Source organism: Anoplopoma fimbria, chromosome 1 (assembly GCF_027596085.1).
Source record: "Anoplopoma fimbria isolate UVic2021 breed Golden Eagle Sablefish chromosome 1, Afim_UVic_2022, whole genome shotgun sequence".
NCBI lineage: Eukaryota > Metazoa > Chordata > Actinopteri > Perciformes > Anoplopomatidae > Anoplopoma > Anoplopoma fimbria.
Genome location: NC_072449.1, coordinates 8973675 through 8987892, shown reverse-complemented (window position 1 = coordinate 8987892; position 14218 = coordinate 8973675). Strand labels below are relative to the sequence as shown.

At 40.6% G+C, this 14218-nt stretch overlaps 2 protein-coding genes across 2 annotated transcripts in view; one reads left to right on the top strand and one right to left on the bottom strand.

Moving 5' to 3' along the window:
* Window positions 1-14218, top strand: part of veph1 (ventricular zone expressed PH domain-containing 1) — a 63336-nt gene that overhangs the window by 3022 nt on the left and 46096 nt on the right. The window contains 1 exon segment of the mRNA XM_054626938.1: window positions 534-708. Coding sequence (XP_054482913.1) covers window positions 534-708 — 175 coding nt within the window.
* On the bottom strand, window positions 6313-14060 carry ptx3a (pentraxin 3, long a). Its single transcript, XM_054626975.1, has 4 exons — window positions 13745-14060; window positions 11320-11479; window positions 10465-10898; window positions 6313-8221 (listed from the first exon to the last, which is right to left on the bottom strand). Exons 1-4 carry the CDS (start codon window positions 13881-13883, stop codon window positions 7596-7598), a joined length of 1359 nt encoding a protein of 452 aa, XP_054482950.1. The 5' UTR covers window positions 13884-14060; the 3' UTR covers window positions 6313-7595.

Below are 14218 nucleotides of genomic sequence, written 5' to 3'. Positions count from 1 at the left end.
TTCTTCCTTCTGCAAATGTTCACAGGGACAAAAACTTCTGCACGTATCTGCATCCTCAGATACAACACACTTTTCTTTTTCCTTCCCTACATACTTGAATCACATGGTAAATGTGAGCAATTTAAATGTGTCTTAAAGCCTGTTTTAATCTTTTTGGCACTCATTGTTCTGCTTGAGCAAAGTGCTACTTGTAGCTTCTGATTTTGTCTGATGACTAATAAATCTATTCGAGGCATAAATCACAGCAGTAAGGATATTTTCAGGTCACACTTTTTGACATGACAGATCAGGCAGCTGTGCTTTTGGATTGTAGATAATAAGAAATAAAGGCCAACAATGTTAGGGCAGGTCATCCCTTTTTCACTATTGTAATTATGCAAACCCAGGACCAGAGAGAACTGGATCTCTCCGGAGCAGAAAAATATTTACTGTCAATATGAAAAGATTTTATTATTTTCCTTGTCTCCTTCCTTTCCCTTGAATGTATGATGATTGCTGCCCCCTCAACCTCCTCTCTTCTCTTGTCCCCTCAGAACTACAGCTGTCCCTCCGTCATGGTGCTGGCCGTCCCGGTAGCGGTGCGGTTCCTGCAGAGGGGGAACAGGGAGCTGAGCAGGAACATGTCCAGTTATCTCTCCCTGGCCGCTATCGCCAAGGCTGATCTGCTGGCTGAACACACGGAGGCCATAACGCTCAGTGTGCTGGGAGGTAGGACGCGCACACACATGTCCACACACAGAAGAGGGTGCAGTATGCACACATATTAACTAACATGCACACAACATATTTAAGATGTGGCTGATAAAAAAAGGGGGGAAGTGAGTGAGTTTTACTCTTTTAAATTCAATTCAATGCCTTACAATTCTTCTCCTTTGCTTAGTACGTCTTAAGCAGGAACATTAAAAGGATTTTATTATAGGAGGCGTAGTTGTATTTATTTAGCTGTTGGACTTGTAGCAGTAGTGCTTATATGTTCTTACTGTGAGGACTGCAACAATATGATTAGCTGGTTTACGAGAGTGGAAAAATGAATTACTGTTGTAATCTGCAGTCGTCGTAGCAAACCACAGTCTTACCCTATCATGAGCTGTAGTGGGTGCTTTTCTAATGATTGCCAGCTCACAGGGGATAATAATGACGGTAAATAACAGCTGCTGCAAATCATCTTTTCCCTGATGGCCTTTTGATGCAGCATGGAAATTCATACGTAAGACGTGGTTATGGTGTGGAGAAAGAGGACAACTGATGCTTCGTGTTGGGCAGTTTCTTCTTTTTGTCTGTGGGAGACTTTAATATTCTTTTTTCAACTTGATTCTATTTAGTCTACTTTACTATTTGATTTCATGGATTTGCCCCACAAATAATTCAATTCCAAACAAATGTTTTTTTCCAAAGACCAAATAATATGAACCTAGCTGAGGCACGTATTCTCTTAAGGTGGACTTGTCCTCAGGCATTGATCTGATCAGTTCTGTCCTCGACTTCCCCTCTTAGCGGTGATAGTCAGAGAGGGAAACTGAGCTGACCTCTGGTAAGTGGTTCAAGAAAGTTATTCCCTGAAACCTTTTTCTTCTGCCCTTTTAACCCTTTTTCTTTAAAACACAGATGATTTATAAGGTCATAAGTGTGGTGTAGGTGTCTAAAGAACCGTAGTTAGCGCTGCCTGATGGAGATCTGTTTACCCCTCAGGCTTGTACACACACACACACACACACACACACACACACACACACACACACACACACACACACACACACACACACGCGCTCTGTTAATGCGAGGGGGTTGCCATGCAGTGGTTCAGTTAATAGAGAACAGTTTTCTTTGTCTAGAAATAATTTAGGTCTCATTATGTGAACATGATTCTGTGTACATTTATATGTACATGTGTGTTTTTCTTGCTTTTGGCAACATGCTGAACTATCACCTCACACACGCAGGCACACACACACACACACACACACACACACACACACACACACACACACACACACACACACACACACACACACACACACACACTATCACAAGCGTGCTTATCACCTCATGCAGTGCCAGAGTGAGGCGCCCACCATGGTGAGCACATTTTCTGCCAGCAGCTGAGCACATGAAACAGCTTAGCTCTCTGCTCTCTGGTTTATTTTACTGTGAAGTTTAGCCAGGGTTTGGGTTTAGAACGTTATATAGTTGGAAGACTCTTTACACCCTTGGTCATAAAACTGTGGCTGAAAATAGAGATACCAAGTGCCCTGCCAATGGGTAAACAGAAATCAGGTGTTTTTCTGACTAGAGTTGCTATATGAGACTAATAAGATTAGTTTTTCATTTGTGTACTGTGTTGAAAACCTATGCCTGTCAACATGGCTTACTGTTGAAGTCAGAAGTGCATTAAGGTGCAGATGTTGAATTTAAAGAAAGACACGCCACAGCTTCTTTCCAGAAAAACAACAAATCAAATCAGCTAATTCTATTTCTTTTCTGCTGCATTTTGGAAGCTTTTTTTTTTTTTATTATTTCTGCTCTATTTAAGGTTAAAGCATTTAACCATTAGTGACACTATGGAGCAACGTTTATGCGAGTAGGTATGTTTTTTGCTTGTACTCTGCACGAAGATGAGGATTCACATGTAAGCAAGCACGAAAAGGACATGTCACTCACTGCAGTATGCTGATCAGCATTTGAGGGCGGTAATGGCGAAGAAGCGTAGCAATGCCAAAGCAAAGGAGAGGAGGAATAAGACGAAAAGCTTTAAAAGATATATGTAAATAATGCAAGATTTACAATATTGCAAAAGATCTGCTTTGCAAAAGTTTAACAAGGAAAGACATTTCACATCTCAAGTTTACACACAATTCTTTTGGAGAGAAACGTTGAATGTAAACATAATTGTTGTCTTTGTTTTCAACAAAACTCCACAGGGCGCCCTTTATTAAATTATTAAAACTTGATAGGGAGTTTCTTAAGTTTAACTAATTGACAAGCTATTACACTTTACTGTGGTAGCTTTGGATATTGTTTGCTCCACCTCTCCAACTTTTTTTGTTCCATCTGAGTAATCTAATGAGCTATGTGCTCGGTATTAGGCCAAAGTCAAACTCGGTTAATTTGATCGAATAGAGATGCAAATAAAGTCCCTCACGTGTATCAGTGTTGCGTGTCAATGTGTTTCTCTTTAACGTTTACAGTTTGTGCTCCGCATGCACGCATCCAATTCCTGTCGATCAGCCGCTCAGGGGAGATACAGTCATAATGTTTGTTACAGAACTTTGACCTGGAAATTTTGTTTCCAATAGATTTATTACCTCCCCAAAGTCATCCCATAATATGGCACTTCCAGACACTTGTGTACACCAGCACACAGTGGAAACCTGGCCTTGTGTGTGAGCTTATGAGAAGCAGAAAAAAGATAGAGGAGATGGAACGTTATATGTAAATTGATACTAAAAAGCTTCCAGTGGCTGTGATCCAGCTTGAAAGAGGATGAGGAACTGATAGTGGGTCTCATGAGAGCTGGAATAAAACACACACACACACACACAAACACACACACACACACACACACACACACACACACACACACACACACACACACACACACACACACACACACACATACTGGGAGAAATTATGAAAGTGAACAAGGCTTGCTCGAAGGCTTTATTAAAGTAAGTTCAGATTTACGTTTCCTTGGGCAGTTTTTAAATGCAGCGTAGGCAGTTTCACATTTTTACCCCCACTGATGAGACTCCTCTACTGATCTCTGAACATTTCAACCTCATGTTTCCTTTTCAGGCCCAGCTAGCCTCTACTTTTCTCCTCCCTTCTCAAACCGCAACATAAACACAACACAACATAAACACAAGACTACAAACGCATGAAAAAACTGTGCACACACACACACACACACACACACACACACACACACACACACACAAAGCTTGTAGAAGCAATAACAGATGATCTCTCTTTTTCCCAGCAGCCCCTCTGTTCAGGATGTGAGCTGACGTAATGGGGTTCGGGTGACGTTGGTGATGGGGGTGTGATGAGTTGGTCACAAGAGCTAGAAGGATGGATGGACTTTGCGTGTGTGTGTGTGTGTGTGTGTGTGTGTGTGTGTGTGTGTTTGTGTGTGTGTGTGTGTGTGTGTGTGTGTGTGTGTGTGTGTGTGTTTACATTTTAAGTGTGTTTCCAAAGCCTGAGGTTGCCACATGCAGGTTTTTACTTATTTCATCCATTTATCTGTGTTCTGTGGAAGATGAAGTGATGGCTACCTTTAGTCCTTTGTTGTTTTTCTTTATATGTTAGTTCCGTGTAAAGCAAGCTTTATGAGCATGTGTGTGCGTGTTTACTAGTTACAGGAAGCCAGGAGCAGGATATAGCACGAAGGTTTTATAGCTTGCTACAGTAAGGACTGGGCCATTATCAAATGTCACACACACACACACACACACACACACACACACACACACACACACACACACACACACACACACACACACACAGACACACATATATACACACAAACTCACAACAGTACCTGCACACAGACACATGTGGCATTGCTTTGGCCCCCATAAGGATTTTAGAGCCAACAGTTCCTTCCTTCTCAAAGTAAAACCTGATCTTAAGTTAACACTGAAGTTTGGAATGTGTCATCTGTCAAAGTTATATGTCTTTTCAGGCCCCCCCGCTGAGAAACATGTGTAGTTACTGTACTCGGTCTTGTAAAGTTAAGCGAAGGCAGAGTGAGGAAAAGTTTGATCTGGTGTGTTGGATGGGAGTCGGTGTAAAAGGTGACGTTTCCGTTTCATAACAGGTCACAGTTACAGGAACAGTTGGAGACTATGCAGAGGTTGTAGCTGCAGGAGAAACCCGTTATATTTCACTAATGGGCACGAAGCAGGATGGGCCTCAGGAAACAGTGAGCATGTGTGAGCTGCAAAGCAAAATGCCTGCTATTTTGTCTACAGTTGTAGATACATTTTCATTGTCATTGTCAGATTAAATTCAAACAACAGGAGGTTATATACATTATACGAAAGGATCTTTATGGCTATGTCTTGATTTATTTTGCATATACTTGATATCCTTATCTGTATGATTCAAACTTTGCAGAACTGCTCTTCAGAGTATATGCAATTGTTCCTGTTGCATTATTTGTGGAGACAAATGTTCTCTTCTAGTGATTTCACTCCCATAACCTTTTTTATTACAAATGTCAATTCAAGGTTTGTGTTGCAAAAACTATTATTTCTGAATACAAGATGGTTACATGGTAAGGGAAAGCTCATTGCGTAATGTTAGGTTAAATGTAGTTCCGAAGTATTCTTTGCATTATGTAAAGAAGTTTGAATTACCTCAACTGGTAAAGTTTGGAATGGGCCGATTCTCTATATCGCCCATTTAAACAACCTCACACTCTACAATGAGCTCCTTGGGTCAGTGTTCATATTGGCAGCCATATTCGATTTAGTCTTAGTCTTGATGAAAATGCTTATTAGTTTAAGTAACATATAAGTCATTTTCATCCTTCATCCTTTAGTCAACGACAATTTAAAACGTTTTAGTCAATGAAAAGTCATTGCATTTTAGTTATTGCAGGTGTATTGTTTAGGATCTGACAAAGTTGCAACCTCTACCGGTGCTAGACTTTACGTGTCAAGTGGGTGCACAAGCTCACACGAACATTGACGACGTTCAAGCTTTACCCAGCAGGCCTTTGTAACAGTGGCAGTGTAACAGTTAAAATATTATGACACCAATTAAGCTCAACCTGTTAGTGCTGTGAGCTTGATGGGGAGAATTCAAATCTTAGCCCTCATATAATTCAGTTGCAGATGTAGTGTCAGTGTCAAACATGCATTTCAACTCAAGTTTCAACAGCCTAGGTTCAATGGTTAATTTTTGCAGTATGACTTTTTCCTCAACTAACAGTAAAGTGCCTTCAAAAAAGCTAACTCTATAAACTCAGCAGAGGTCTTCCCCGTAAAAGTAAAAGACAAAAAATTGAGGTTTTACGTTGGGTGAAAAGTTGTATTTTGGCTCTGATGGTAGAGCTGGTTGTCTGCTCACTGTAGGTTTGGTGTCCTTGAGCAAGTCACAGGACCCCAGATTGTACTGTGAGTGTGAGTGTGAGTGTGAGTGTGAGTGTGAGTGTGAGTGTGAGTGTGAGTGTGAGTGTGTGTGTGTGAATGAATGAAAGTCAAAATGTGCAGTCTATTGATTGATTGTACCTAAAATCAAAAAGCAGACTTGATAAAATTTTGAAATGAGAGAAAAATATTGACACTGCTTATCCAGCAGGAGAACATATTATAACTTGAAATGTTTATTCATATCTCACTCTCCATTCACCCAGTCATGTTATGCAAAATATATTTATGTACAAAATACATTCATTTTCAACTTTTCACAAGAACATCAAAAAGCAATTTACAGTATAATACAAGACAACTTAGTTGATAAAAGATTAGTGTGTAAACAATGTCCTCAGTTTCTTTTAACAATAACACAAAATTATTGTAAATCTCACAATACAAATATAACGCTTTTACTCCTATTACTTTATGCAGTATCAAAAAAGAACACACAAATATAATTCTATAGTTTAATTGCTCACAAAAAAACTGAGCAGAACTGGAATTACATATCTCATATGAAAGTAAACACTTTGATGAGTACATGTATGGAAATGTAAGGTCTTAAATAGCTTGAAAAGCTTTCACAAATTCAAGAAAATTATGAATTAATTAATTAATAAGTTGCTAAAATTATTAATTTTGAAGCTGTTTCTGCAGTTGCTGGTTGTCCATGTATGAAAACAAGTATTTCAGTCGCAGGTATTTCATACATTACATGTTGCACTGCACATGACAGCACATTATTAACACATGAGTGTGGTACCTCTGCTTTCAATTGTAATTGGGATATATGAAAATCTCCAACATCTAATAGTTTTACCTGCAAGACTGCAAAGGTAGAAAGAAAAATATTGTATTATATTAATGCTTAAAACATTTTTAATTGAATAAGTGCACTAGATATTTCTTTACAAATCTAGATAGAAAGAGATAAAATGCATCGTTACTCTAAAAACTGTATCACTCTTCAGTTACAAAATAATCTCTGGTAATTGTCTGTGACCTCTGTCTGCTGATTACACTGTGTACTGGCTCAGAACCCGTTCACTAAAACAATAGACTTTTTGTCTTCCTTGCAGTCTAATTAGTCGAGTCTTTGGTAAATGCAGCACTTTTTCTGCTACGATACAAGTTTACTAAGTTGAATTTACATCAGTTTGAATGTGTGTGTGTGTGTGTGTGTGTCTGTTTGTATTATGACCTCTAAAACATTACCTTTCTCTCATTTGAACATGTCCAGTTAAGTTCATTGCAGCATTATTGTTCATGATAAAAGCGATGGAGATGATAGAGAGAAAAAAAATAACATAATAATTAAAAACATTTAACTATAGGGACAAAGATGATGTACGTTGCTCTCTTCAGTTTCAACATGAAAGCATATTACGATGTTGCTGATATTCACAATGAAGATGATGAATGATTATGATGAAAAGTTCCGCCACAAGGAATCTCTTAGTAGATGAACTGGGCTTCTCCTTGTGGCACCATCTCCGTCACTCCCCACGCCACCACGTTCCCCCTCCGATCGCAGTGCTGACTCTCCTGCAAAGCCAGCTGGGAAATCTCCTCCTCTGACAGCACCCTGTCCCACATATTCACTCCCGTCATCTTCCCCACGAACGCCATCTTTGGATTGAATCCATCGGACCGTGTCAGCCAGTTGACGGTTTCTTGCCCCAGCTGAAGTGAGCCTGTCTTGGGTAAAACGTGTCCCTCCGCCACTCCGGGTGTGGTGGTCACCTTTTTCCCACCCGCCCACAGGGACGCCAGGCCCTGCTCCGATGACCAGGACCCGCACAAGTGGCTCCACTCTCCTCCTGGATTCACCACATCCCTGGCCTCCACCAGGTGAGCCTCTCCGCCGATGGTGAAGAACGCAGAGGTTTCACCCAGCAGCAGCTGGATTTCATATGGGTTGTTACGGGTGCCGTAGGAGAGCAGCACGGTTCTGTTGAACACAGCGGTCGGCTTCACCCACATGCAGACAGTGAAGGCGGAGATGGAGAGAGGGACCTCTGGTGTGACAGAGGTGCAGATTTGATGGGAACGCACGGGGAAGAAGAGCGCCATCTCACAGCCTAAACAAGAAGACGTGTTTAGTGTTACTTGTCAGTATTGGTGATTGATTATACTTTAATCATTTGTAAAATATACAGGTCATGGACAGCTCCATGGAAAAAGCTTCAAGTCTAATTCTAAATCTTTACACTAAAGATATTTGAAACAATTTAAACCGCCTCACGGAAGGTTTAAGGCATTTCATACGAGCAAACTTGTTTAGGAGACCAGCAACAGCAATATTTTGGAAAAAGCACTTAGTTGGAAGTTATTTTCATCTTATTCGGGGCTTATAGTTCACAGGTGTCAATACTTTGCTGTTAATTCTGCAATAAGAAATATAAAGCATGAAGTAAAACTGTAAAAAAAAAAATGAAGCACTCCATAACAACAACAAATCATACTGTTTGGGAGAAAAAGGTACAATTTAATAATTCTTGTAGTTGGACTGATGCATGGTGAAATACAGTGAAATGCATCTTTGAATTTTATTGGAATATTCTGTTGACTAACGATGGATAAATGTCTCTATGTAAAATCCTCCTCCGTTTGACCGCAGTGGATGATGTTTTGAAAAGGTACATACAGTATATGTGGCAGTATAACAGTAGATATGGAAGTCAGTCAAAGTTCAGTTCAAGTTCAGTTGATGAGATAATGAACCATGGTAGTTTTTCTTCCTGCCCCGTCAACGCATGCACACACTCACACACTCACACTCACACACTCACACACTCACACACACACACACACACACACACACACACACACACACACACACACACACACACACACACACACACACACACACACACACACACACACACACAGACCTCTCCCTCTCTGGATCATGTGGTTCATTGGTCTCTTCTGCTTCATTAATCATTTTTCCTGTTCCCCTCTCTTTTTAATCTTTTAAACATACTCTCTCACTCTCGTACACTCACCTCTGAACTCACTCGACATTATAAAACCTGTTTTTTTGTTGGTTACTTTTTATGGTAACCTTCTGGAAAACTTTTGCTTTTTGTCCGACTGTGTTTTTATCTTTTATTTTGCTTTCTTCTTCAATCACCTTTCTATTTTTTTCTCGTCATTGTTTTTCACCTCCATTAGTCTCTTTCTCTCCTTTTCTCTCTCTTGGCCTCTCTTGGATACCAAATAATGTTTAATTTGTCTCAGGTTTCTGCCACTCTGAAAATAATGTTGAACATGCTGAGTGTGTGTGTGAGTGAATGTGTGTGTATGTGTGTGTGTAGTCATGATGGTTTCCATCTGGTTCTGCTTTACCAGGGTGCTTTGGTGTGGTTTCTGTGGCGACCGGCTAATGATTACATCTCCCTCTGGTCTTTATGTAGGCCAGATTGATATTTCTGGTCTGTAAAGGTGTGTGCGCATGCATGAGTAATGTAACATTTCCTTTTTTGCTGTTTCTATTTGATTCATTCTTGGAAACTAAGTTTTTGTGGTGACTTTGTGGGACTCAACTTGGTCTTAGTCTACCTACTCACACTTAGTCACTTAATCTCTAAAGTTACATTGGTATTAGTCAGTGTTTTTTCAAGGACGGTAAACCAGAGTAGTAGCTCTGATAATAGAAACCATATGTTGTGCTGTCTTGAATCTAAGAAGTATTACATTTGTGTTCACAGTAAGTCCAGCAAGAGTTCTGTGTTATCCTTATCCTTCCCTGCATCTATTGGCTACCATTATGATCTTTAAAGATGTAAAAAAATATAATTTTAATAATGATGAAAATCCATGAAAATAGGTTTAGATTGTTGAATGAAGTCCCACTCTGCCTGAGCTGAGAGTCTGATTTCGATGACTATCTAAAATGTGTTTTAGAATAAATGTAAAACATCAATAAGAGGCAATAAGTGAACATTACACCACTGACCCTATGCCTGCCCTACAGCCCGTCTTCTCCATGTTTGACTTGACCGTATCGACTTCGACTGATTGTGAAGGGAAAAGTATAGGTTGCTACTTGAGGAGGACAACATGCCTGGAGACATACAGAATAAGTGGAATAGGTATTTGGGACAGCCACGAGCTGCATGATTAGTTGTTGAGCGTTCAAAAGCAAGGGGTTCTCATTCTTTTACTTGAAGTGTGACCTAAATGTGTCAACGTGGGGGAAAGAAATGTGAAAGTGGGAGGTTGTTTGGTTGGCATTGTTGAGAAAGGTGAAGACAAATGCAAAGAAAGCAACAGGTAATGACAGACACAGAGATTGCTGTTTGTAAGATGGATATCTCACCTGCGGGTAGTTTTCTTTGCCTCGATGACCTCAGCACCTCCCCCAGTTCCTCCCTCGCCTGTTGCATTGCAGCCAGCACTCTGTCTAAAGCCACCACTCGTGATGTGACCTCTTGCTCCCGGAGCCCCGCCCCTCCAGCTTCTGGAGGCTGGGATCCTGTATTTGTATTCGACCCCATCCCAGCTCCTGGGCTGCCGAAGCAGCTGGTCTCCAGCTTGGCAAGTCGTGAATTTTGTGTTTGTGCTGCGGAGAGGATCTGCTGTAGCATCGCCACCAGGTGGTTGGAATTCCCGTTCCCAGCAGCAGAAGACCTCTGTTCTCTGGGTCTGTGGCGCTCCAGGGTTTCTCTGAGACGGCCCTCCAACTGCAAGGTCATCCTTCTTCCTGCTGTCTCCATTGCAACCCCACAGGACGCACCATATTGGGCTATGAACCTGAGCAAAAGGACCAATTAGGCAATCCACCGAAAAAATATCGTCAACAATTTGATGATCCATTATTTAATCGTTAAACTAATTTATAGGTTAAAAAAAACTAATCCAGTTGTCCCAGCCTCTCAAAAACAAATATTTGCTAGTGTTCTTTGTCTTCTATGATGGTGAAATGAATACATTTGTATAGACAAAACCATTTGTTGATTGATCAAGAAGTATAAATATGATATATATAATGAAAATAATCATTAGTTGCTGTACCTCCATGGATCAGGATAGTAATACTAGTATTTGCACTTTAAGGTTGTAGACTTTGATCACCAGTGTAGCAAATCTTTGAGCTCCAGGTTAACTGATTCACCATCTTAGCTTGACTAGCGCAACTATCATGACAACTCGAAAAAAACTTTCTCCAACCAACCTTAGCAATTCTCCGCGCAGTGACCCCATCTCCACCTTGATGATGTCATCTGCATACTGAAGCAGCATGTTCTCTCTCATCTGGCTGTTTTCCAGCATTGAGAAGATCTTGTCCCATTTTGTCAGGTCTGGTGAACTGCAGGGGGTTTGACTGGGTGTGGCTGGGATAGAAGGATTGTAAAAAGATGGAGAGAAAAGTTAAGCTAAAGGCCAAACAGAAGGTGAAGTTGTTGAGGTTTCTACAACATGAATGTAGAGAAGGATTTCCCTTTTGAGACAACAGCATTTCCCCAAAAAACCTGCATTATTCTCTTCGGAACTACAATTTCTATAATGGTTTGGGAGACACAACTAGTTACCAACGTTATAGCTTGTATTTGTTTGCATTTCGGAAAAATTGGCTCTTTGCAATGTAACGAAGGATGTACAGATAACTATCATTGGTTAACTATGGCACTGATGAAAACTTGATGATTCTCAGGCATGTTCTGAAGTATAAGGAGTTTTTTTTTTTTCCTATGATTTCTAAGTAAGCTTATCGATTTTATTTTAAGTTTATTTGCGACATTGGAGAAAATGATATTCTCAGAAAGTGTTTATGCGTGTGTGTATTATATCTGTGTTCAGATTTGACTGACTTATGATTGCATCAATCGCCCGACTGAGGGAGACTCAGATGTTCTGAGTTGAACATGCCATGAACTCCACAGCTCTGACAGGAACTTAAGGGCCGTAACTGTAAGTAGAAAGACATAGACATAGATAGCGGAAAAGCTGGTTAAATGAAGAGTAAAGATGGGGACAAAAGAGGAAACGAGGTTGTTAGGGGTAGAGATAAGAGAACGTGAGAAAGAAGCAATACAATCGACTCATAAACCACTTTGCTTTTCCGGCAAGATCATCTGTCTCCCTGTGTGAAAGAGGAGAAAGAAGGAAGGAAAAGGAACGTTTTGTTTACAATGAAAAGGAAAGAGCTGCTGAAAGTAGGGGAGAGATAAAGCAAAGCCAGGGGAGTGAGAATGTGTCAGACACACTGCTCTGATTAACGTTTGAGCCTCTCAAACTCTGTTTATACCTGCAGACCTATTAGAGGGTATTATCACAGGACTGCAGGAGGTGTTTTGTCTGCCTGTCCCCAAGGTTCAAAGTGAATCGGACAGATGGTTCATACACTCTGCTGACTCTAACTCACAAACTTAAAGTACAGGTCTGTCAGAGGTTTAAGGAGTTAGTAGAGTGTCCTTTTGCCTTCTATCATTTTAGAAAGAGATTATTACCTGTTTAGTATATTTGTTAAACTATTCTTTAATGAATTAATCACATTTATTCGTACGACTTTTCAAAGGATTTTAAGTAGCAATTGGAGGAGTGAATTTACACACAGTACTCTACGTGCACATATACCTGTACATCGAACACTAAAATGACTTAATGGAGTAGAAGTACTGCATCCTGTTCATTCATTTTAAAAATAACTGTGTCTCGACCTCTCTCACATTGCCCTTTCTTCATACACCTGCATACAAACTCTAATTTAACTCACGTGATTTAACTTTTTCTCCTTAGTCCAGCAAGACAATTAACATTATTTCTCCCACTTTTTTTCTTGGTTTTAATCACATAGCAAGCTGCGCCCAGGGGAAAGTGTTCCTGCCTGTTAACTGTTTGGTGCTGCAATTATAGCGCCTGCCAGGTTTAAAACAACAAACAAATGCCAAACTCAAGCTTTGAGGGATGTATTGTACACACACTTTCCTATCAAGATCATCAAGATCTGCTGAGAGAAGAGTTTCATGATGATACAGTACACTGTCGTGGTTCTGTGATCGGTGACCAGTCATTCATGCTGTAATATGTGTTGGTTGAAAAAGCCCTCTGATTTTCTGGCTCAGCATATTCTTTGATGCTGCCCGTCTCAAACGAACTCTGTGCCTGCCAACAGTCAGTGTACTCCATGTACTGTGAAACTTGTTTTCTTTTCTCTCTTCTTTTTATCTATTTCAGTATTTTAAGCTGCCTTAGCACATACAATTTAATGGATCCAACAATCCAAAACAACGAACCCTCTTAACTGTGTCTTTTGCAACCTGTGAAGCAGCTACTGTGTAACTGGATCCTAAATGTTACTTTATTCCCCCTCCATCGCTCAATTTTTTTTTATTAAAAATCATAGCGCTAACCAAAGTTCGGCACTTTTTTGTCAGTTTTAGGTTCTGCTCGTACAGTTTATTTGTTACTGAATTCAGTCTCAGTAATGATAATTAACATAAAGGGACGATGAATCATAATGTCCCGAGCTCAACCCCATGCACAAACCCTGCGAGAAATCAATTACACGCTCCCAGAATTAAATTAAATTGCAAAATGTCCATCTGAGAATCTTAATCAGATAAATCACCCCGATGCACACTCAGTTTAACACTCACGTTCTGGTGTCTCTCCAACTGTGATTTCATTGAAGTAGGAGTCAGCGTAGTTGACCTCAATATCATCCTCATAGGCGAGAATCAGACACATGCACACCGACAGCGCACACACTGCCTGGGGGAGCCTCCACCGGAACATGCTGCTACCGACGACTGAGTGTGTGTGTGAGAGAGAGAGAGAGTGAGAGTGTTTGAAGAGTGTGTCTGGTAAGTTTAAGGTCCGCTCCTCTGCCTACCTGCTTGTCTGCGTCTGTCTGTATGTGTGTGTTTTTTAAATCTCTGCTGCTTCTCCCTGTCCGTCTCACTTTCTACAGCGCTGTAGGTCCACCTCTCTCTTTTTCAACCCCTCACTCTCTCATACAATGTTTGTCCCTCCTCCCTAATGACTCCCCACCTCTCTCTTTCTTTCTCCCTCTCTCTCTTGCTCTCGTTAAATGCTGAGCAATCCTTTGGCAGGAAGCCAGTGTAGAGTGT

Coding starts and splice junctions, on each gene's coding strand:
- ptx3a (XM_054626975.1), bottom strand. CDS start 13,883: ATGTTCCGGTGGAGGCTCCCCCAGGCAGTGTGTGCGCTGTCGGTGTGC. Junction 11,480..13,744: donor AGTTGGAGAGACACCAGAAC/GTGAGTGTTAAA, acceptor CTTCTATCCCAG/CCACACCCAGTCAAACCCCC. Junction 8,222..10,464: donor GCAAAGAAAACTACCCGCAG/GTGAGATATCCA, acceptor CTTCTTGTTTAG/GCTGTGAGATGGCGCTCTTC.